The sequence below is a fragment of the Triticum urartu genome, chromosome 1A (assembly GCF_056163025.1).
Source record: "Triticum urartu cultivar PI428250 chromosome 1A, HENAU_Tu73, whole genome shotgun sequence".
Lineage (NCBI taxonomy): Eukaryota > Viridiplantae > Streptophyta > Magnoliopsida > Poales > Poaceae > Triticum > Triticum urartu.
The window spans coordinates 550,675,960-550,700,278 of record NC_141873.1 but is presented as its reverse complement, the minus strand read 5'-3'; the positions used below and the strand labels follow the sequence as shown (position 1 = coordinate 550,700,278).

Genomic DNA, 24,319 nt, shown 5'->3' with positions numbered 1-24,319 from the left:
GTTACGTCTCTCTTCCTCGTAGTATAGGCGAAGCCCTGCTACTGTGACGCCCTGCATCCACCACCACGCCGTCGTGCTGCTGGATCTTCGTCAACCTCTCCTTCCCCCTTGCTGGATCAAGAAGGAGGAGACGTCTCCCGTCCCGTACGTGTGTTGAACGCGGAGGTGCCGTCCGTTCGGCGCTTGGTCATCGGTGATTTGGATCACGTCGTGTTCGACTACATCATCACCGTTCTTTTGAACGCTTCCGTGCGCGATCTACAAAGGTATGTAGATGCATCCAATGACTCGTTGTTAGATGAACTCCTAGATGATCTTGGTGAAACGAGTAGGAAAATTTTTGTTTTCTGCAACGTTCCCCAACAGTGGCATCATGAGCTAGGTCTATGCGTAGTTCTTCTTGCGCGAGTAGAACACAATTAGTTGTGGGCGTAGATTTGTCAACTTACTTGCCGTTACTAGTCTTTTCTTGCTTCAGCGGTATTGTGGGATGAAGCGGCCCAGACCAACCTTACACGTACGCTTACGTGAGACCGGTTCCACCGACTAACATGCACTAGTTGCATAAGGTGGCTGGCGGGTGTCTGTCTCTCCCACTTTAGTTGGAGCGGATTTGATGAACAGGGTCCTTATGAAGGGTAAATAGAAGTTGACAAATCACATTGTGGCTTTAACGTAGGTAAGAAGACGTTCTTGCTAGAACCCTAATTCAGCCACGTAAAACTTGCAACAACAATTAGAGGACGTCTAACTTGTTTTTGCAGCAAGTGGTTTGTGATATGATATGGCCAAAGTTGTGATGAATGATGATTGATCTATATGTGATGTATGAGATGTTCATGCTATTGTAATAGGAATCACGACTTGCATGTCAATGAGTATGACAACCGGCAGGAGCCATAGGAGTTGTCTTTATTCTTTTATATGACCTGCGTGTCATTGAGAAACGCCATGTAAATTACTTTGCTTTATTGCTAAACGCGTTAGCCATAGTAGTAGAAGTAATAGTTGGCGAGCAACTTCATGGAGACACGATGATGGAGATCATGATGATGGAGATCATGGTGTCAAGCCGGTGACAAGATGATCATGGAGCCCCAAGATGGAGATCAAAGGAGCTATGTGATATTGGCCATATCATGTCACCTTTATTATTTGATTGCATGTGATGTTTATCATGTTTTTGCATCTTGTTTACTTAGAACGACGGTAGTAAATAAGATGATCCCTCATAACAATTTCAAGAAGTGTTCTCCCCTAACTGTGCACCGTTGCTAAAGTTCGTCGTTTCTAAGCACGCCGTGATGATCGGGTGTGATGGATCCTTACGTTCACATACAACGGGTGTTGACGAGCCTAGCATGTACAGACATGGCCTTGGAACACATGCAAAACACTTAGGGTTAACTTGACGAGCCTAGCATGTACAGACATGGCCTCGGAACACAGAAGACCGAAAGGTCGAGCATGAGTCGTATAGAAGATACGATCAACATGAAGATGTTCACCGACGTTGACTAGTCCGTCTCACGTGATGATCGGACACGGTCTAGTTAACTCGGATCATGTAATACTTAGATGACTAGAGGGATGTCTAATCTAAGTGGGAGTTCATTAATAATTTGATTAGATGAACTTAATTATCATGAACTTAGTCTAAAATCTTTGCAATATGTCTTGTAGATCAAATGGCCAACGTAGTCCTCAATTTCAAAGCGTTCCTAGAGAAAACCAAGCTGAAAGACGATGGCAGCAACTACACGGACTGGGTCCGGAACCTGAGGATCATCCTCATAGCTGCCAAGAAAGATTATGTCCTACAAGCACCGCTAGGTGATCCACCCGTCCCACAGAACCAAGACGTTATGAACGCTTGGCAGACACGTGTTGACGACTACTCCCTCGTTCAGTGCGGCATACTTTACAGCTTAGAGCCGGGGCTCCAAAAGCGTTTTGAGAGACATGGAGCATATGAGATGTTCGAAGAGCTGAAAATGGTTTTTCAAGCTCATGCCCGGATCGAGAGATATGAAGTCTCCGATAAGTTCTTCAGCTGTAAGATGGAGGAAAATAGTTCTGTCAGTGAGCACATACTCACTATGTCTGGGTTACATAACCGCTTGTCTCAGCTGGGAGTTAATCTCCTGGATGATGCGGTCATTGACAAAATCCTCCAGTCGCTTCCACCAAGCTACAAGAGCTTTGTGATGAACTTCAACATGCAGGGGATGCAAAAGACCATTCCTGAGTTGTTCTCAATGCTGAAATCAGCGGAGGTAGAAGTCAAGAAGGAACATCAAGTGTTGATGGTCAATAAAACCACTAAGTTCAAGAAAGGCAAGGGTAAAAAGAACTTCAAGAAGGACGGCAAGGAAGTTGCCGCACCCGGCAAGCAAGCTGCCGGGAAGAAGCCAAAGAATGGACCCAAGCCCGAGACTGAGTGCTTTTATTGCAAGGGAAGCGGTCACTGGAAGTGGAACTGCCCTAAATACTTAGCAGACAAGAAGGCCGGCAAAACAAAAGGTATATGTGATATACATGTAATTGATGTGTACCTTACCAGTACTCGTAGTAACTCCTGGGTATTTGATACCGGTGTCGTTGCTCATATTTGTAACTCGCAGCAGGAGCTACGGAATAAGCGGAGACTGGCGAAGGACGAGGTGACGATGCGCGTAGGGAATGGTTCCAAGGTCAATGTGATCGCCGTCGGCGCGCTGCCTCTGCATTTACCTACGAGATTAGTTTTAAACCTCAATAATTGTTATTTAGTGCCAGCTTTGAGCATGAACATTGTATCGGGATCTCGTTTAATTCGAGATGGCTACTCATTTAAATCCGAGAATAATGGTTGTTCCATTTATATGAGAGATATGTTTTATGGTCATACTCCTATGGTGAATGGTTTATTCTTAATGAATCTCGAGCGTATTGCTACACATATTCATAGTGTGAGTACTAAAAGATGTAAGGTTGATAATGATAGTCCCACATACTTGTGGCACTGCCGCCTTGGTCACATAGGTGTCAAACGCATGGAGAAGCTCCATGCAGATGGACTTTTGGAGTCTCTTGATTATGAATCATTTGACACGTGCGAACCATGCCTTATGGGTAAAATGACCAAGACTCCGTTCTCAGGAACAATGGAGCGAGCAACCAACTTATTGGAAATCATACATACTGATGTGTGCGGTCCAATGAGTGTTGAGGCTCGCGGTGGCTATCGTTATGTTCTCACCCTCACTGATGACTTGAGTAGATATGGGTATGTCTACCTAATGAAACACAAGTCTGAAACCTTTGAAAAATTTAAGGAATTTCAGAGTGAGGTTGAGAATCAACGTGACAGGAAAATCAAGTTTCTACGATCAGATCGTGGAGGAGAATACTTGAGTCATGAATTTGGCACACACTTAAGAAAATGTGGAATAGTTTCACAACTCACGCCGCCTGGAACACCTCAGCGTAACGGTGTGTCCGAACGTCGTAATCGCACTCTATTGGATATGGTGTGGTCTATGATGTCTCTTACCGATTTACCACTATCTTTTTGGGGCTATACTTTAGAGACTGCCGCATTCACTTTAAATAGGGCTCCGTCGAAATCCGTTGAGACGACACCGTATGAATTATGGTTTGGGAAGAAACCTAAGCTGTCGTTTCTAAAAGTTTGGGGATGCGATGCTTATGTTAAGAAACTTCAACCTGAGAAGCTCGAACCCAAGTCGGAAAAATGCGTCTTCATAGGATACCCTAAAGAAACTATTGGGTATACCTTCTACCTAAGATCCGAAGGCAAGATCTTTGTTGCCAAGAACGGAATCTTTCTGGAGAAAGAGTTTCTCTCAAAAGAAGTAAGTGGGAGGAAAGTAGAGCTTGATGAAGTATTACCTCTTGAACCGGAAAATGGCGCAACTCATGAAAATGTTCCTGAGGTGCCCGCACCGACTAGAGAGGAAGTTAACGATAATGATCAAGATACTTCTGATCAAGCTCCTACTGAAATTCGAAGGTCCACAAGGACACGTTCCGCACCAAAGTGGTACGGCAACCCTGTCTTAGAAATCATGTTGTTAGACAACGGTGAACCTTCGAACTATGAAGAAGCGATGGCGGGCCCGGATTCCGACAAATGGCTAGAAGCCATGAAATCCGAGATAGGATCCATGTATGAAAACGAAGTATGGACTTTGACTGACTTGCCCGTTGAACGGCGAGCCATAGAAAATAAATGGATCTTTAAGAAGAAGACAGACGCGGATGGTAATGTGACCATCTATAAAGCTCGGCTTGTCGCTAAGGGTTATCGACAAGTTCAAGGGGTTGACTACGATGAGACTTTCTCACCGGTAGCGAAGCTAAAGTCCGTCCGAATCATGTTAGCAATTGCCGCATTCTACGATTATGAGATATGGCAAATGGACGTCAAAACGGCATTCCTTAATGGTTTCCTTAAGGAAGAATTGTATATGATGCATCCGGAAGGTTTTGTCGATCCTAAGAATGCTAACAAGGTGTGCAAGCTCCAACGCTCGATTTATGGGCTGGTGCAAGCATCTCGGAGTTGGAACATTCGCTTTGATGAGATGATCAAAGTGTTTGGGTTTACGCAGACTTATGGAGAAGCCTGCGTTTACAAGAAAGTGAGTGGGAGCTCTGTAGCATTTCTCATATTATATGTAGATGACATACTTTTGATGGGAAATGATATAGAACTCTTGGACAGCATCAAGGCCTACTTGAATAAGAGTTTTTCAATGAAGGACCTTGGAGAAGCTGCTTATATATTAGGCATCAAAATCTATAGAGATAGATCGAGACGCCTCATAGGTCTTTCACAAAGCACATACCTTGATAAGATATTGAAGAAGTTCAATATGGTTCATTCTAAGAAGGGGTTCTTACCTGTATTACAAGGTGTGAAATTGAGTTCAGCTCAATGTCCGACCACGGCAGAAGATATAGAAGAGATGAGTGTCATCCCCTTTGCCTCGGCCATAGGGTCTATTATGTATGCCATGCTGTGTACCAGACCTGATGTAAACCTTGCCGTAAGTTTGGTAGGAAGGTACCAAAGTAATCCTGGCAAGGAACACTGGACAGCGGTCAAGAATATCCTGAAGTACCTGAAAAGGACTAAGGAAATGTTTCTCGTTTATGGAGGTGACGAAGAGCTCGTCGTAAAGGGTTACGTCGACGCTAGCTTCGACACAGATCTGGATGACTCTAAGTCACAAACCGGATACGTGTATATTTTGAATGGTGGGGCAGTAAGCTGGTGCAGTTGCAAGCAAAGCGTCGTGGCGGGATCTACATGTGAAGAGGAGTACATGGCAGCCTCGGAGGCAGCACATGAAGCAATATGGGTGAAGGAGTTCATCACCGACCTAGGAGTCATACCCAATGCGTCGGGGCCAATCAAACTCTTTTGTGACAACACTGGAGCTATTGCACTTGCCAAGGAGCCCAGGTTTCACAAGAAGACAAGGCACATCAAGCGTCGCTTCAACTCCATCCGTGAAAATGTTCAAGATGGAGACATAGAGATTTGTAAAGTACATACGGACCTGAATGTAGCGGATCCGTTGACTAAACCTCTCCCTAGAGCAAAACATGATCAACAGCAGAGTTCCATGGGTGTTCGATTCATCACAATGTAACTAGATTATTGACTCTAGTGCAAGTGGGAGACTGTTGGAAATATGCCCTAGAGGCAATAATAAAAGCATTATTATTATATTTCCTTGTTCATGATAATTGTCTTTATTCATGCTACAATTGTGTTATCCGGAAATCGTAATACATGTGTGAATAACAGACACCAACATGTCCCTAGTAAGCCTCTAGTTGACTAGCTCGTTGATCAACAGATAGTCATGGTTTCCTGACTATGGACATTGGATGTCATTGATAACGAGATCACATCATTAGGAGAATGATGTGATGGACAAGACCCAATCCTAAACATAGCACAAGATCGTATAGTTCGTTTGCTAGAGTTTTCCAATGTCAAAGTATCTTTTCCTTAGACCATGAGATCGTGTAACTCCCGGATACCGTAGGAGTGCTTTGGGTATACCAAACGTCACAACGTAACTGGGTGACTATAAAGGTAGACTACGGGTATCTCCGAAAGTGTCTGTTGGGTTGACATGGATCAAGACTGGGATTTGTCACTCCGTATGACGGAGAGGTATCACTGGGCCCACTCGGTAATACATCATCATAATGAGCTCAAAGTGACCAAGTGTCTGGTCACGGGATCATGCATTACGGTACAAGTAAAGTGACTTGCCGGTAATGAGATTGAACGAGGTATTGGGATACCGACGATCGAATCTCGAGCAAGTAACATATCGATTGACAAAGGGAATTGCATACGGGGTTGATTGAATCCTTGACATCGTGGTTCATCCGATGAGATCATCGTGGAGCATGTGGGAGCCAACATGGGTATCCATATCCCGCTGTTGGTTATTGACCGGAGAGTCGTCTCGGTCATGTCTGCTTGTCTCCCGAACCCGTAGGGTCTACACACTTAAGGTTCGGTGACGCTAGGGTTGTGAAGATATGTATATGCAGTAACCCGAATGTTGTTCGGAGTCCCGGATGAGATCCCGGACGTCACGAGGAGTTCTGGAATGGTCCGGAGGTAAAGAATTATATATAGGAAGTGCTGTTTCGGCCATCGGGACAAGTTTCGGGGTCACAGGTATTGTACCGGGACCACCGGAAGGGTCCCGGGGGTCCACCGGGTGGGGCCACCTATCCCGGGGGGCCCCATGGGCTGAAGTGGGAGGGAACCCAGCCCATAGTGGGCTGGGGCGCCACCCCCCAAGGGCCCATGCGGCTAGGGTTGGAGGGGAAACCCTAGAGGGGGCGCCCCCTTGCTTGGGGGGCAAGCCCCCCACCCTAGGCCGCCCCCCCCCCCTAGTAGATCCATCTACTAGGGCCGGCGCCCCCCCTTGGCACCCCTATATATAGTGGGGGAGAGGAGGGACTTCATACCCCAGCCCCTGGCGCCTCCCTCTCTCCCCGTTACGTCTCTCTTCCTCGTAGTATAGGCGAAGCCCTGCTACTGTGACGCCCTGCATCCACCACCACGCCGTCGTGCTGCTGGATCTTCGTCAACCTCTCCTTCCCCCTTGCTGGATCAAGAAGGAGGAGACGTCTCCCGTCCCGTACGTGTGTTGAACGCGGAGGTGCCGTCCGTTCGGTGCTTGGTCATCGGTGATTTGGATCACGTCGTGTTCGACTACATCATCACCGTTCTTTTGAACGCTTCCGTGCGCGATCTACAAAGGTATGTAGATGCATCCAATGACTCGTTGCTAGATGAACTCCTAGATGATCTTGGTGAAACGAGTAGGAAAATTTTTATTTTCTGCAACGTTCCCCAACAGGTAGATGATGGTGGGCTTGATCCGCGTGGTGCCCGCGGCCGAAGAGGTCCCTTTGCACGTGGGTACGGTGGTTGATGGTGGTGGTCATCGCGAGTCCGTCGGGAAGATCGGTGTCGAAGACCGCGAACATGGCGTCATGCGAGGGTGCTCGATGGAGACCATCGGTAGTGACAGAACTACTCAGCTTCAAATAGTGCAAAGGAACTCCCAAATATCTCAAGGGAAAAGCCCCAATTTTAACACAGAAAAATTGTGAAAGCAAGTTGGAGGAAGCATCATCAAGATTAACACTCAAAAAATCACACTTATCATAATTAAACTTCATACTAGATGTCTGGTCAAAACAACGAAGCAACCATTTTAAGTTTCTGGCGCATTCAGGATTAGGATCAAAGAAAAGCACCGCTGATTTGAAGACTAACTAAGCTATCAGGTACTATATAAGGAATAATCCCAGAAATAACATTAGTTCTGACAGCTTTCGCTAACATCATGGAGAACACATCGGCCACAAGGTTGAACAACATGGGGGAGAATGGGTCCCCTTGTTTCAAACCTTTCCCACCAACACAATAAGGTCCATTGCTGCCATTAATACAGACACTAAAGGAGCTATTTTGAATGATGGACAAGACCCACCTAATCCACTTATTGCCAAACCCTCTAGAGGTTAGCATCTCCACCAAGAAATCCTAGTTAACCCCATCGTAAGATTTCCCATAATATAATTTGAGGATAACCCTAGTCTTGCCAGAGTTATGTAGTTCATGGATGGCCTCGGGCTGTGACCACACTTTATGGAATGAATCTCCCTCAGACAAACGCAGACTGACACGGAGAAAGTAGTCTTTGTCCCGTAGGAGACACTCTCTATTAGCCATAGTTTTGCTGAAGATTTTTATAGAGCAATTACTAAGGCATATAGGCCTAAATTTCTTCATATCCTTAGCATCGGGTTCCTTAGGGAGCAATGTGACAATAGCATAGTTGAGCCTCTGGATATCTAGAGATCCCTCCTCAAAATCCCGAACCAAGGCCATGAAATCCTTTTTGATTAAATCCCAGAAAGTTTGGTAAAACAAGAAAGATAGGCCATCAGGGCCAGGGACTCCATTAGCATACGAGCCCATAATGGCCTCTTTGATTTCCTCCTCCAAAAAGGGTTTTTCTGAACTAATGTTTTCTTCTTGGAATACCATTTCATCCTCAGACCAAAAATGGTCACTTCAATGAATATTCGTCTTAGGTTCGTATCCAAATAAGTTTTATAAAAATTAGTGGAAACATCCAACATATCTTTAGTGGAATTGACAGGGCCATCTAGGTTGTTCAAAACCGAAAGGTGATTTTCCTTTCTCCAACTTTGATTTGCCACGGCATGAAAATAAGCCGTATGCATATCACCTTCTAGAATTTTTTTAATCTCTAGACCTCTGCCACATGGAAGTTTCTTCTTTTTTTCAGATATCACTCAGCTCCTCTTTGTTCTCTTTCATTCTAAGGATATCCTCAGGAGAAGCAGGGCCGGCCCATAGATATACGGGGCCCAGGGGCAAGACAGCAATAAGGGGCCCTTGTGTTTACTCCAAAGCTCAAAATATTTATATTTCAAAAGCAAAATAATATCCAGTACATAGCATAGTCTGATGATCTTAATTTGTACTCCAAAACTGACAATACAAATTATTTATTGATAAGTGAACTACACCATGATAGTAATGAAATGATGTAGTTCGACAAAAGCTTGCATTTCTAAATTTTAATGGAGACTTCATTTTGCCCTGCAAAACAAAAATTGTTGTCAAAACAGGTTGCTACTTAGATCTTTGGTGTTACCATGAGATAAAAAGTTAGGCACGATCTTACATTTGTTTCTAGATCCTCTCCCCAATTGGCCATGTTCTTCACTCCAAAAATCTTCACCCGGACTCATTTCTTCCAAACATTCCTGCTCAAGGCATAGTAAAGCAAACTGAGAAATTCACGTCTATACTAGAACTTGGAAATTCGTCTAACACTTCTAGAAGCAAAGTCATCGATTATTGCATCAACATTTATTTCATCCAACTTATCTTTCTCAATACATAAAGTAGCAAGACCATTTAATCTTTCTTGTGACATTGTTGACCTCAAATAGTTCTTTAACAATTTCAACTTTGAAAAGCTACGCTCTGCTGATGCTACGGTCATTGGTACAGTGAACAGAATTCGATAAGCAATTAAAACATTTGGAAAACAGTCAATATCTCTAACAAACTCAAAAATCTCCATAGCATGCAATGGCAAACCTGATTCTGGTAAGGTCATTTGCAGCAGTCTTAATTCGGAAAAAAGATCATCTAACTCAACATCGCATGAACCATTTCGTGAAAATGTTTCTACGAACTTAGCACAACATTTGCGTAGTTCAACATCATTCAATAACTTCATGTCTTTTGAGCTAAGTAAGAAACCAAATATACTTTTGAACACTTTGAGTTCTTTGAATCTAGTTTTCAGAGAGACATTTGCAATATCAACCAGAACTAAGAAGTAATTAACTTCGAACGCCTTCTCAGCTTTTAGAACTTCTTCATCGTTATTAGGTTCATCAAATTGTTTCTTCCTAGTAGCATTACGTTTTATTGGAAATGATGGTTCTATGCCCATATCAACTGCAAGACCTTTGGCGATAGTCAAACAAGATGCAAATCCTTCATCTCTGTACTTATCAAAAAACTGCATTACGCCTTCAATTTGCTGCAAGGTAGAGTCGACACACATAGATGCGGACTGCAACTTCTTACTCACCATGTTTATAGCAAATAATATATCATGCCAAATAACCATGCCAAGTAAAAACTCAAAACTACCAAGTGCATCAAATAAATTATTTGCGTCGCTCTTTGACTTGGCATCATCACAAATTTTAGATAACTCAGACAAAGCTAGCCTTAATTGTGGAGCTTGATATCTAATAGCTTTCACACTTTTGATTTGACTCTCCCACCGAGTATTAGACAAACCTTTCACAGTTAAACTAGGAATATGATCAAGTAAAACTTTCCATCTTTTAGTGGAACTTGAAAATAAAATATAAATTCGTTGCACAATTCCAAAGAAGGATATAGCTTTACTGCAAGAATTTGCCATATCACACAAAGTAAGATTGAGGCTATGACACGCACATGGCATATATAGAGCTCTTGGATTTTTTTTCAAGTAAACGACTTTGTACCCCTTGTTTATTTCCTTTCATGTTGGAACCATTATCGTAGCCTTGGCCCCTTACATTATCAATATTTAAGCCATAAGAATCTATTGCGTCAAGAAGTACATTAAAAAGACCCAAACCAGAAGTGTCATCCACTGTCAAAAATTCCATAAAAAATTCTTCTATTTTTATTTTGTTATTTGACATGTTAACACATCGAATAATTAGGGTCATTTGTTCTTGATGGCTAACATCCGGAGTACAATCAAGAATTATGGAGAAATATTTAGCCTCTTTAATAATTTGTAAGATAGAACTAGTAAGACTAGAGGCCAATAGAGAAATCAACTCATTCTGAATTTTGTGGCTGAGATAGTGATGATAAATTTCATCATTTTGAATTCGTCTAAGATGTTCTTGCATTATTGGATCAAATTCAGCAATCATCTCTACACATGCCAAAAAATTACCATTATTGTGTTGGTAAAGTTTCTCACTAGATCCACGAAAAGCCAAGCTACGTTTACCAAGATATTTAACAATGGCTACTAATCTCACTAACACTTGTCTCAAACGTTCTTTCTCCTTATTGATTTGCTGCTGCAAATCCTTATCAATGGTTTTATTTTTGGCTGGTCTAACTTTTAACTCATTCCAAGTGTTCATGGTTTTAATATGCTCTACACCATTTTCATGTTCTTTAAGCCTCTCGCTAAGATGCTTCCAATCACTCAATCCATTACCTGCTAACGCACTCTTGTTGCTATGGGATTTGAAAAGCTTGCAACAAAAGCAGTACACTTTGTTAGCATGTTCAGAGTAAACCAACCATTTCCTGTCATGTACCTCTCCATTGCTCAACTTTCTCGAATAATAAGATTTTGAAAAATGTCTAGAGTTACTATCCGGAGGGAACACAATATCATCATTTCTTACGGGACCCTTCTCAACTAAAATATCTCTAGCCTTATCATCCAGATTATCCCAGTTTCGTGGATCAAAAATATCAAGAGTGAATGGTTGTTGTTTATCAACACTCGGTGATTCAGAATTTGGTGAATGAGTTACATTTTCTTGATCACTGGAATTGCTATTACCGCCATTCATATCATCATCAATAGAATTTGTATTTTCAGCTGGTTGTTCTTCAACACATACTATGGCCAATTCCAGGGGATCTCTAGAAGAACTAGCAGGTCTGAAAAAATTCTTAAGTGATCCTTTTAGGGATTTTACCTCTTCATCTTTTTCCTTCTTTCTCTTCCTTTTGACACTACCAGATAAATGCTTTCTAGAGGACATCTCACTAAACAAGAACAAGCAGCATATAAAAAGATTAAAACAGGGAACAAATGCACCTGAATGTGGATGTAGGTGGCCAAATCAGCAGATCCACAGGTTGCAGTCAGCACGAACGAGAACAGAACACCCCTCCTTCTCCAGTTCAGCAGTTCTCCCAAGCACTCAAACTTAGATCCGCTCAAGTCTGAAGAGCAGAAAATAAGAAGAAAGATGTGGAGTCGTCAGAGGGGGAAGGCACCTCTATTTAACTGAAAGGAGGAACGGGGTTATGGAGGGGAAGAAAAGAAGAACACGCACCGTCTCCTCTCCAACGTCCAGCTGATGGGGAACGAGCAGAACGTTGAAGAACGAAGGGGAGTCGATTGGGGAGTGGATTGGCGCCTTTAATCTCCATTAATGGCCGGCGGCAATCTTGGAATCGGAAACGACACGGGAACGGCGGCGGCGCGGCGCTGTTTTGGGAGTCTCGATTTGGGGAAGAGGAAACGAGGAGCACGGGAAAGATCGACCGACGCTGAACGGGCCCTCTTTACTCTCGCTGAATGGGAAAGATCGACCGACTACTAGAGGCAATAATACCTGGGCTGGGGCCCCTGCCTTTCGGAGGCCCAGGGCGGGCGCCCCGTTTGCCCGGCCTATGGGCCGGCCCTGAGGAGAAGATCTGTTTTGCTCAGAGAAAACATCCAGAATATCAAATTCTTGGATTAGTTCTCTTTTCTCCCTCTTCATAGCTGCCTCCATATTTATACTCCACCCTCTCACCTTTTGTATGGACAACTTAGTTTTAAATTGCCATTTGTCAATAGCAGAATCAAAAGGAGAGGGGGTATTCCAGATTTTATGCACCAGAGTAATAAACTCAGGGTGACTAAACCATAATTTTTCAAATCTAAACAATCTAGAAGTAGGAGTGTTGTTTTCTCCGGTATCCAAAAGAAGGGGAGAGTGGTCACTGTCTACTCTAGGTAAAGCACATAGGGTGGTAAGAGGGAAATGGGCATCCCAATTAGTGGAAGAAAAAACCCTATCAATGGTAGCAAAGATAGTGTTGTCCTGATTATTACTACAGGTAAAAATTTGTTAGCCGGTTTTGTTTTCATAAGGCCCCATTTGTTGATCCAATCATTGAACATGGGTCCAGAGAAGAACTCCATCACATACAATGCTTTCTTGCTGTCTTGCAAGTCCATGATGTACATTTTGCACAAACCACCAAAGGCAAGTCATCAACTCTTTAAATTGTGTGCTTAACGTATGACCTGAATATCCCATACTCTTGCACTGAAACACTGATATGGCTTAACTGAATTTTGGTAGCACTAACAGAATTATAGAACTAAATGCTAGTATCTAGTAGAAGTTAGAATGCTATGTGTTCTGAGTAGAACCTGTGCCAGATTTTTTTCGAGTGTATCTCAGATGAATATGCCTAACAAACCGTAACTTTGTACACTTTTGTACTAACTTCAGCTGTACTCCTACCTTTCAACACTAAGAAACAATATGCGTACTGAATAACATTGATGGGTCTCTCCCCTCCTATGATCCTATCTCCATCCAGCATTTTGACAAGTTCGTCGAGGAGCACTTCACTTGCCGCTTGCCGTGCATCCTGGAAGCCTGCGAAGTGTACCTCGGCGGTCATGCCCACGACAGCATGTACATATCAGAACCCTGACATACACGAAGAACGGCCAAGAGGGACCATTCTTCGTTTCACTTTATTAATCATGAACCCTGACATACATTTAGCTGAAACCGATCTTACCAGATTGGACGCACAAACTAGAGGCAAAGATACATGTCCATCAACACATTTATTTTGCCGAGCTAACTTACAGTAACGAACATGAACACAATTATTCAAGCACTCATGTGCATGCTTGTAATTCAATCGCCGAGCCAGGTGGGCAATTCGGAGTGCATGTTGGGCAATTTTCTTGGCATTCCTTAAGGTTGCGCCAACACGGCGCTTTGCCCGGGCGTGAGACGCAGTAGTAGCACCCTTTGGAACCGATCTCTCTACTGGGATCGTCGCAGTTCCTTGGGATGCACATTTTCACGTTGATTTTGCCTTCATGTAACGGTGAATCATGATATTGGTAGCCTATCAAAAAGACAATAGATGCATTGTTCCTTAGTGCACAATGTGGCAATTGTTTTCTTCAGACAATAAACAGAACAGTAAGAATGCAGTCTATGTATGCTTACACTGTCCAACTGCTGCGAGATACCCGAGAAACAGAAGAGTAATCAGCCTGCTCCCCTTCATAGCTGATCTTCACCTCTTTCTTGAACTAATAAACCATATATACGGGAGTTAGATCCGGGCAATGGCCACGCCCCCTCTCAAGTCTCAATTTCTGCAGAAGCTACAGTACTATAGTATTCTTGGCTAAAAGAAAGACTGGCAAATTCAGTACATGAGCGGCAAGTGAGAAATGCCTGGGCTAACACATGGCAGATCGCACAACTATGGCGCTGCATATGCAGATCTGAACCAATGATGTAGTATATGTATAGTAAGAGATGTACGTGGTCCTTTTAAGGAATGTTCCCAGTTACAAATGAACTCAAACCAGTAAGATATTTTTACCTATGTGGTGATGAAGCGAATGCGCGTTGCGGTCGTGGGTCGAGCTCGACCCTGCCGTCGCTGGAGCTGATGGCCCGTGGGAGCTCGACGGAGCACAGGAGGGAGGAAGCAGGAAGCAAGCTTGGAGGAGATCGGAGAGGAATGGTGGTGATAAATAGGGAGGATTTGGAGGGGAAGGACTCTGCGCTCTAGCTGGAAGCAGCTCGGAATGGCCCAGCACAGCGTTGATGAGGGAGAAAGGGGAGAGGAGAGAGCAACAGCAAGAGGAGGCTAACGTGGACGCTTTCCGTGTCATGCATGAGACGGATCGCACATCTACAAGAACGCCCATGTTTTGGGGTGGAACAAACGATAGTTGAGACAGCATGTTGGGGGGTGGGAGGCAGCGTTTCTGTCCCGATGGTTCAAAGATTTCAGTGTGGTGTGTGTCATGATATCAGCGATGATGAAAGGCAACTGATTTCCTCCTCTGATGGCCGCATTATTACATCTGGTGGATGTGTACGTGGGTGGGAGGGGACGGGATTATCAGCGAAGGTGAAAGATGATGGGGCTGCGGAATCTGGAGGGTTCATTGTGAAAGCTTATCCACAAGCACTGGTGTGGATTAAAAGGAAAACTCTCTCGGCTGGATGCTAATAGTGCTCCTGGTTGGTACCGTGAACAGAGGATAAGCTAGCTTGCAGCTGAACATGGCACGGCTACCGAGTTTTCTGGACTACGGACGTTCTCCGATAAGCAGTATCTGTCAATTCCTTGTCCAGGGTGAAATTAGCTGTTCCTTGTCGGGTGATTGTCGTCAGATAACTAATCACTGATTGCTGGAGGGATGTATGATGATAATGTGGCGCTGTTCTTCTCTAGAGGTTGCTCTAGAGGAACGAATCAGGGGCTCAAGCTCCCGGTTGGACCATTTTGATGGCCTATTTCAGCAGTGGTTATTAACTAAAGTACTCCGAGATATATCTAGATACGTTTTAGTGTTACACTCATTTGTATCTAGAAAAATCTAAGACAAGTTTTTTGGAACTGAGGTAATACATTCCGTTTCCGTCTGTTATCATTTCTTCTATGTATTCCTGCCTTTCTTTCTTCTCACTTTCTCTTGCTTAGGCTGGCGGTTTATTTTGGCTCCTTTGTTTTCCTGCTTCCGTACAAAAGCCTTGTTTTTACTTTGAGAAAAGTAAACTTTTCATCCCTCAACTTTTGGTAAAGTCTAAATTTGTCCCTTAATTTTGAAATCAGACTACTTACACCCCCAACTACCGAAATCGGACAAGATTCGTCCCTGGTCTCGGTTTTGACCGGCTTTTGTGCTGACTCACCCCAGTTTTGACAGGAGCTGACTCAAATTCATGTGATTTTTCCATATCTATGAACTTTTTGAAATTCACATACACTTTTCAAATTCATGTAGTGTTTTCAAGGTCGCTATTTTTTTCAAAACTAAAAATATTTTTAAAATCCGTGAACTATATTAAAATTTCCATACTTTTTTTCAAATCTATGTTTTTTAAATTTCATACTTTTTAAATCCGTGTATTTTTTCCAAGTTTGTGTAATTTTATCAAATCAAAGTATTTTTTCCAAGTTTGAAATGTACGTGAATATGAAAAATTACGGCTATTTTAAAAAATTACATGAATTTGAAAAAAAACTATATGAACTTTAAAAAAGTACGTGAACTTGGAAAATTTACGTGGATTTGAGAAAAGTACGTGAACTTGGAAAATTTACATGTATTTGAAAAAAGTACATGATTTTTTTTAAAATCACATATTTGAGAAAAGTAGTAGAATTTGAAAACATTAAGTGGACTTGGAAAAGGTATGTCAATTTGAGTCAGCACGGTCAAAACTGGGGTGGGACAACACCAAAACTGGTAAAAATTCGTGACCAGGATGAATCTTGTCCGATTTCAGTAGTTAAGGGTGCAAGTTGTTCGGTTTTAGAGTTGGGATACCAAATTTAGACTCCGCCATAAATTGAGAGACGAAAACTATACTTTTGTCTTTTTTTTTTTTTGTCTCAGCTCCGCTTGTGACGTTGTGCTTTGCACATTTTCTTCTAATGCAAACCAACACGTATCTAGGTGTGTGTGCGGCGGGGGGGGGGGGGGGGGGGGGGGGGGGAAGGCACGTATGCATCTTCATAAATATTGCACTTGAAATCTTCTTAATTTTCATCAGCAGGGAAAAGGCGAGGCGAACGGGGTTACAGTGCACTCTTTTTAGTGCAAGGTTACAATGCATGTGATTTCGTGGATCTCGTCTTGTGTTTCTGTGTGCTTCCGAAGCGTGATAATATTGCCTATTAGTTATTTCCAGCTGGGGCTTTGAAATAAGACGAGACTTATTGTCAGGCTATGAGCGAGCTGTGTTCCCATATCCAGACTATTTTCACTTGACTTGTTTCAACTACTATGTAGTTTATTAGTTTTTGTGTATGCTTGGAGTGAATTGCAAAAAAAGCTTCACATTTTAAGTTCAATTTCCGGAGTGAATTGCGAGATAAAAAAGTTCGTTCAGACCTATGTTCATGGGATCTAGTTTCAACTCGATGCGAGAAACGAAATGGTGAAAACGGTTTGTGATTTGAACACACCGTTCAAGGGATAAACATTTTCGGAAAAATGAATGAACAATAAAAAGCATAAAACTCTTAGATTGTGACAAATGCCACACATTCAGTGAGTCACTTGTCACTGAAAAAATAAGGAGAGAGTCGCATTTGCCTTTGCAAGAAGTACGCTCTGACTAGTGATCTAGGGTGCGTTAGCTCTTTCTCATCATGTTCCTTTTTTTCAGTTGCTCAGCATGTACTCCCTAACAGACCCGTCCTTAGAAATTTGGGGCACCGGAAGAAACACAAAATAAAGTTATACTCCCTCCGTCTGAAAATACTTGTCATCAAAATGGATAAAAGGAAATGTATTCAAAATGGATAAAAAGGGATGTATCTAGAGCTAAAATACATCTAGATACATCTTTTTTTATCCATTTTGATGACAAGTATTTCTGAACGGAGAGAGTATAATTTTGAAGAATCGTATATAAAAGAAAAAAAATTAGATGAACAGCTATCTTCAAAATCTTTAATGCGTGATCAACTATCCGTACAAAGGAGTTGTATATTAGTCCAATTCAAACAAGGCGCTCGTGGCCTAATGGACAAGGCATTTGACTTCTAATCAAAGGATTGTGGGTTCGAGTCCCACCGAGCGTGAATATTTTTATGTTATTATACTGTTATTTTCCCCTTGTCTACACTTCTCCATTTCTCTTGTACAAATACAAATATATACTCCTATTCTTGCTGTTATTTTTTCCTTACACTTCTTGTATATAGTCAGAGGGAGTACAATCTATGTTCTTTTTCCTTACACTTCTCCATTTCTTTTGTACAAATACACATTTTTTCCTGTTATACTGTTATACTGTTATTTTCCCCTTGTCTACACTTCTCCATTTCTCTTGTACAAATACAAATATATACTCCTATTCTTGCTGTTATTTTTTCCTTACACTTCTTGTATATAGTCAGAGGGAGTACAATCTATGTTCTTTTTCCTTACACTTCTCCATTTCTTTTGTACAAATACACATTTTTTCTTACATACACTTCTCCATTTCTTTTGTACAAATACAAATATATACTACCCGCAAAAAAATACAAATATATACAATATATGTTTTTACTTTTATTTTTTCCTTGCACTTCTCCATTTCTTTTGTACAAATACACACATTTTTTATTTTTTCCTACACTTCTCCATTTCTTTTGTACAAATACAAATATATACAATCTATGTTCTTACTGTTATTTTTTCCTTACCTACACTTCTCCATTTATTTTGTACAAATACAAATATATACTACCCGCAAAAAATACAAATATATACAATCTATGTTCTTACTGTTATTTTTTCCTTGCACTTCTCCATTTCTTTTGTACAAATACAAATATATATACAATCTATGTTCTTACTTATTACCAATTTATCTGGCCAAGATAATGAAGGGTCTAATTAACACGTTGAGTCACAGAATACTAACAATTACTTAGCTTGTTTTTCCTCGCCGAGGACTGAATGTGTACCTCTTTTCTCGTGGCTAATTGCCTCATCTTGGTGTAGAGACCGAAGATAAATACTTCTATTATAAACCAACGAAATTTAATGTTTGTTCGAAGCTCTTGTAGCCTAATAGATTGACCTAGCCGAGGACAAACATTCTCAGGGCATTGATCTTTTATTTGAAGTTCTCATTGTATCTGACTCACCGTGGGTGAAACAAAGACAACAAATTAGGTTCTTACCTACTCGAGGACTGAGCTCATAACCAAGGAATTCTTAGCTATTAAAGTGACGGAAAACCAAGGACTTCATGTCGCTACCTCTACCATGCACCCAAGTCTTTTATATGGAGTGACGCTTCCCAAAGCCAAAGATGATTAGCTTATTCTCGTCTTATTTCATATCTACGTGCTAGGGACTAAAATATTGTAGGTGTAGGCATAGGAGGCACCAGGAACTATCGATGATAGACAGATAATCCAAACAGCAACTCAAGACAACCCCCCTGCATCTTCCTCCAAATCTACCATATCAGCTATTTCCCAGACACACAAACCCTTCTTCAGTAACCTGTCAAAGGAACCACAGATGGATTGCACCTGAAGGAAACACAGCTAAGGTTAGTGTTGATGGTGGGATGTCCCGCCAGGGCAACGTGGGAGGGGCTGCTGTTGTATGGAGGGACAAGACAGGAAAGTTTTTGGGAGCCTCCACAATGGTTTTCGAGTGTCTAGTTGATCCTACGAGCTTAGAGGCAGATGCCAATAATGAGGCACTTGGACCGGCGACTGACCTTAATTTACGCAGATTGGTGATTGCCTCATACTACATGGATGTTATAATGAAGATCAAGAAGGGAGCGGCAGCTTCCTATGTGACAGTGCCGACAGAGATCAATCATCATAGAAGAAAGGAGTTTGATGATGTTTGCTTCACTTGGAGAGCAATTTTGAAGCTCATGCATTATTGGGAAAGGCGACCTCTAATAGCATTTGGTTGCCACTTGTGGCTAGGATCTGTACTGAATATAGTTTGTATTTCGGACATTATAAACCTTGAATAAAATTCTAGTTCACCTAAAAAAACTATTTCCCAGCCGGCCACTGACTGATGATAAGTGTACTGGCTGGATCCACCTAGTGCAGAGTCTTAAAGATTATCCGCCTAACCAAGGATTGAAGCAAGTCTCGGTTGAATCTTCATTCTTCTGGTCTTTTCTTTCCCTATTGAAACCTATATATACCAACTTAGTGAGTGCCAAATATAACTTTCATGCCCAATGTTCCATGCCCAGAATTTGCATGTCCACCCAGCTCACTTGGACTATTCAGAATCTACTAACACAGCATGTTAGGATTTTGATATACGCATTGTCACGCTGTTGTGTGTCCATCCATGCTTCGACTCCTATTGTCTAGCATCATTTCATTCTTTTTGGGAATGGTAGAACCGAAGGAAAAAGAAGATCGTCGGAGTGGACAAGCACGCAGTTCGGGCAAGTATAACTGCGCAGCCGAGATCTTCATCGGCAAAATGGGGTGCTCTTGATGAACTTGGTCCACAAGCTCCACCAATGCGACGAGCTGCCGTGGAAGATGTGGGTTTTTCGCGGCAACCGTGACATGGGACTGGGAGACATCTCTTCCGCGCTCTCCTTCTTGGAGCGGATCGTCGCCGAATGTATTGGTTGGTAACGAGAGACCAACTGCTGTCGGTGAGGGCCGGGCCAATCGCTGGCTCTCGGAAGGGTAGCTAAACCATCCCGGCGAATCATCGGTGAGCGGCTTCGCCTTCGGCCGGCCTAGGCTCCCCACTGCTGCCACCCACACTTTAGCTGGCTACGGCGAAAAGGTTGATTGCCTCCGTGCTGCTCAACGAGGCCGAGGAGGAAATGTTCAGATCGCGAGCTGCGTACAGGATGCTCGCACCCGGCGAACGGCTGGACATCAGCGGAAGGACAACTAAAGAAAGTATAAATGACCTGGTCGAACTGACGACAGTAGCGATGTCGCATACGGTTTCACAATCACGGACAAAACCAAATTGCTAATGCTCAAGTTGCATTCAGAGATCTTTAAAGGACCAGCTCATAATACGCCCATCTATCTACTTGTTCCATATCCAATAAGTGTGTTTTTACGTTTCTATGGAATACTTTTTAATTCACTTTACAAATTTCATAGACAATTGGGGAACAAAAATGCGTCAGTCGATTCTTCTAGGAACAAGAAGTAGCCCCCAAGATCGAGTCGTGTGTAACGCGGCTGACCGCATGAGATGGGGACGACATACCGGTAACGGCACCGCCGGTGAGGGGTCGGACGGGAACTCGCTGGAGGCGAGGCATGAGAGGGAAGGGAGTGATATCGGGTTGGATGCAGTCAACTCAAACAACGCTTTGTTCGTCCTAACCTAAAAAACGGTTGAAGGAAGAAGAAACATATCCGGTTGTTAGTTTTCCGATCCAATGGCTTGAATACTGGAAAACAATTAAGTCGCCTTAGGTTTAGGCGGTCATTTCTAATTAGCCGTTGCACATCAGATAATCCCAAAGCAACACTACAGTGCATGGTCCGACTAAATTTGTATAGGTGTATTGTGAAAGGTGGTCGTGGCGGTGGCAGTTCAAACAATTATTCAAATTTGGACAATGGGGAAAAGGGTAATCTTTTGAGATTCTTCCTAAAGTTCAATATGCAAAATAATAATCAAGAAGACATCCTCGAGATGAAACTTATGACCCATTTATCGGGCCAAGACAATGAAGGCTCTAATTAACACGTTGAGTCGGAAAATACTAACAATTAGGTGAATTTGGTTTTACTTAGTTAGCTCATTTTTCCTCGCGCGAGGACAGAATGTGTACCTCTTTTCTCTTGGCTAGTCGCATCATTCTTGTGTAGAGACCCAAGATCAATGTTTCTAAAATGAACTTATGAAATGTGATGTTTGTTTAAAGCTCTTGTAGCCTAATAGACTGACCTAGCCGAGGACAAACAAGCTCAGGGAATTCATCTTCCGTACAAAGTTCTCATTGTATCCGACCTATCGGGGAGAAACAAACACAACAAATGTGGTTCTTACCTACTCGAGGACCAAGCTCATAACCAAGGAATTCTTAGCGACTGAAAACCAATGACTTCACGTCACAACCTCTACCATTCACCCAAGTCTTTATATATGGAGTGAGCCTTCCCAAAGCCAAAGATGAATAGTTTATTCCTCGTATTATTTCTCTGTAGTGGAATTATTGATTCCTATTCCCTGCATTATTTGTTTCATGTTAGGCATGGAGTACTGTAAGTGTAGGCATAGGAGGCACCAGGAATTATCAATGATCAACGCACAATCCAGATAGCAATTGGACACAGCGCGCCTGCCTGCTCCTCCTACTCTGCCACATCAGCCATTTCCCCACTGGTCACTAATTGGTGATAAGCGGATTGGCTGGATCCACCTGGTGCAGTGTCTTGATGATATCTTGCCTCCTCCTACTCTGCCGCATCATCTATTTTCCCGCCGTGCACTGATTGGTGATAAGCGGACTGACTGGATCTACCCAGCGTAGTGTTTTGTTGATATTCTGTATAACCAAGGACTTAACCAGGTCTAGCTGGAATCTTCACTCTTCTGTTTATTTTTCTATTGAAACCTATATATACCAACTTGTTGAGTGTTAAATATAACTTCTGGATGAATTCATTTGAGAGCTCAACTTCCCTTTAAAAAGCAATATCTTATTCGGTATCTCGTCAAGGGGTGGCTTTAATAAATTGGTCAAACCAAAATTAGAATGCTTGTAATATGGTGTAGGTTTTGCGATCAATATGTAACCACTATGCATTTTCTTTTATCTTCCCATTTGCACGTTTATATGGAGGGTTGTGTTTGTGGCTCTAAATATACCACCACCAGCAATTATCATGAATTTGTTTGAACTGATTAAATTGCGGGGTGTATGGTTTGTGTTGGACTATTTAAAACCGTTGCAATGACAATATCCAAACCAATTCATGTGCATAGCTGAATAGGCATCTCGGATGGACCAGCTAGTCAAGAAACTATGGATAGGTAGGAAAAACAGTAGACAGACAGACATGCCTGAAATTCATACACTACACAGAGCAAACACACGAAAACACAGAGCTCATAGAAAGAACAGATGCAGATTAATTCCAACGAATTCACAAACAGAAAATCCACCTACCCTAGCTAGCCCTGGCTAAGAGCCTGTTCGGAACCTCTCCATTCTCAAAGCTGCACTCTGTGATGTAGAGGAAACAAGGAGCTCAGTTCGAGCCACTCTCTGAAATTGTGCTGCCACTCTCTCCGCTCCGGGAGTCGCAGTTATGGAGTGAAGAGAATCCAAACATGTCCTAAATACCAGAATAACAAGGAGTGTAAATCATAAACCGAATGATGGTAATAAGAAAAGAAATTGTGAACCTTGCCTGATCTTGTTTCCTTCCTCCGTGTACATGCATGTATGTATAATTTTTCACCCCAAACAAGCCACAAACGTAAGGTAGATATTTATCCATCAGGAAAAACCTATCTTTCTCTTTAGTCTATATGTAAAACCCTCCTCTACATCCACTTACCCGGCGATGAATAATGATGTAGGAACTTGCTAAGAGCTAATTGTGGAAATCATTTTGTATTCGTTCGATGGCTTCCTACTCTTGGAGCAGAGGAAGCAGGCGAGAGGGGTCATGTAACGTCGCCATTGCGATGATTCACACCATGACCTCATTCACCTCAAGACAACCACCACCGAAGAAGGGAACAGTATGTTTGTTTGTATGCTTGAAAAGAGCCTCAACGTTGAGCACGAGAGGGGTCATGTAATCCAGAACGAGCACGACAAGCATAGTGATTGACATAGCAGGGAGCGCTTGAGGGACCTTCTTGACATGGAACAACTGCACATCAATGAAGGCACACGGCAGAGTCATTGAGATGAGGGCCATGGTGCTTTCCAAGTCCATTCTCCATATTGATTCTTCCACTTGGCCTATGTACATCCTGTACAAAGCAATGTCCAACATTTCAAAGAAAATAGGGCCAGTCTTATGCTTCAGATTTTCCACTAGACATGCTATGTTGCTTTCGCATCCAAACTAGCAAAGTGAGCAGTTATCAGAATCTTGCAATCTTAGGAGGAGACATTGGACTCTCGGCACGTGAAGCAAAAACACATGGAATCATAGTGCCACGTCCTTTTCAAGCATACATAACTGGAGAACTATATGAATTTGTATTAAAGAGTGTTTGGCACAATAAAAAAACTACACTGAACGATAAAAGTGTGAAGACAAAACTCTTAGGACTTCTATATCTTCTAAGATTCTTATAAAACTCCTATAAACCAAAAGAAGCCCTTCGAATGGTCCTTCCTGAAAACGACGTCCATGATATTACACTTCAAGCCTTCAACTTTGCATGCATATTTTTCTTGACACCCCATAGCACGCGCCCAACTTATTTCGTACTTGGGAAAACATGATTTTACACACAACATTTTTTCACGAATACATTACCACACAACTCGTGATGATAGCAAATCCAGCTTTCAACCTCATCAATCGTGGTTTTGGATTGCTGAATAGTGGATACGATCCATCAGAGCTGCAGCAGTGGGAACGATGCTTGTCCAAAGGAGTGTATCTTTATCATATCGTGCTCCCTAGTTCCTGATATCTGTATATATGTATACCAATATAAAATGACGCACATACCTCGCGAAC

General features: G+C 42.4%; 1 protein-coding gene, 1 long non-coding RNA gene and 1 other non-coding gene across 3 annotated transcripts; 1 reads left to right on the top strand and 2 right to left on the bottom strand.

Annotated features, from left to right (window-relative positions):
- Positions 1 to 9,158: 9,158 nt before the first annotated feature.
- Positions 9,159 to 12,295, bottom strand: LOC147992577 (uncharacterized). Its single transcript, XM_087540867.1, has 4 exons — positions 12,199 to 12,295; positions 11,958 to 12,085; positions 9,273 to 9,354; positions 9,159 to 9,187 (listed from the first exon to the last, which is right to left on the bottom strand). The coding sequence occupies exons 1-4, from the start codon at positions 12,293 to 12,295 to the stop codon at positions 9,159 to 9,161; spliced, it is 336 nt and encodes a 111-aa protein (XP_087396993.1).
- Positions 12,296 to 13,570: 1,275 nt separating this feature from the next.
- LOC125532096 (uncharacterized) lies at positions 13,571 to 14,678 on the bottom strand. The gene is made up of 3 exons (XR_007293734.2): positions 14,498 to 14,678; positions 14,113 to 14,198; positions 13,571 to 14,008 (listed from the first exon to the last, which is right to left on the bottom strand). It is a non-coding gene; the product is annotated as an uncharacterized LOC125532096 (long non-coding RNA).
- Positions 14,679 to 17,649: 2,971 nt separating this feature from the next.
- TRNAR-UCU (transfer RNA arginine (anticodon UCU)) lies at positions 17,650 to 17,722 on the top strand. The gene has a single exon. It is a non-coding gene; the product is annotated as a tRNA-Arg (tRNA).
- The last annotated feature ends 6,597 nt before the right edge of the window (positions 17,723 to 24,319 follow it).

Coding starts and splice junctions, on each gene's coding strand:
- LOC147992577 (XM_087540867.1), bottom strand. CDS start 12,295: ATGGAGATTAAAGGCGCCAATCCACTCCCCAATCGACTCCCCTTCGTT. Junction 9,355..11,957: donor CCACCTACATCCACATTCAG/GTGCATTTGTTC, acceptor TGCCTTGAGCAG/GAATGTTTGGAAGAAATGAG. Junction 9,188..9,272: donor GAGAGGATCTAGAAACAAAT/GTAAGATCGTGC, acceptor TTTGTTTTGCAG/GGCAAAATGAAGTCTCCATT.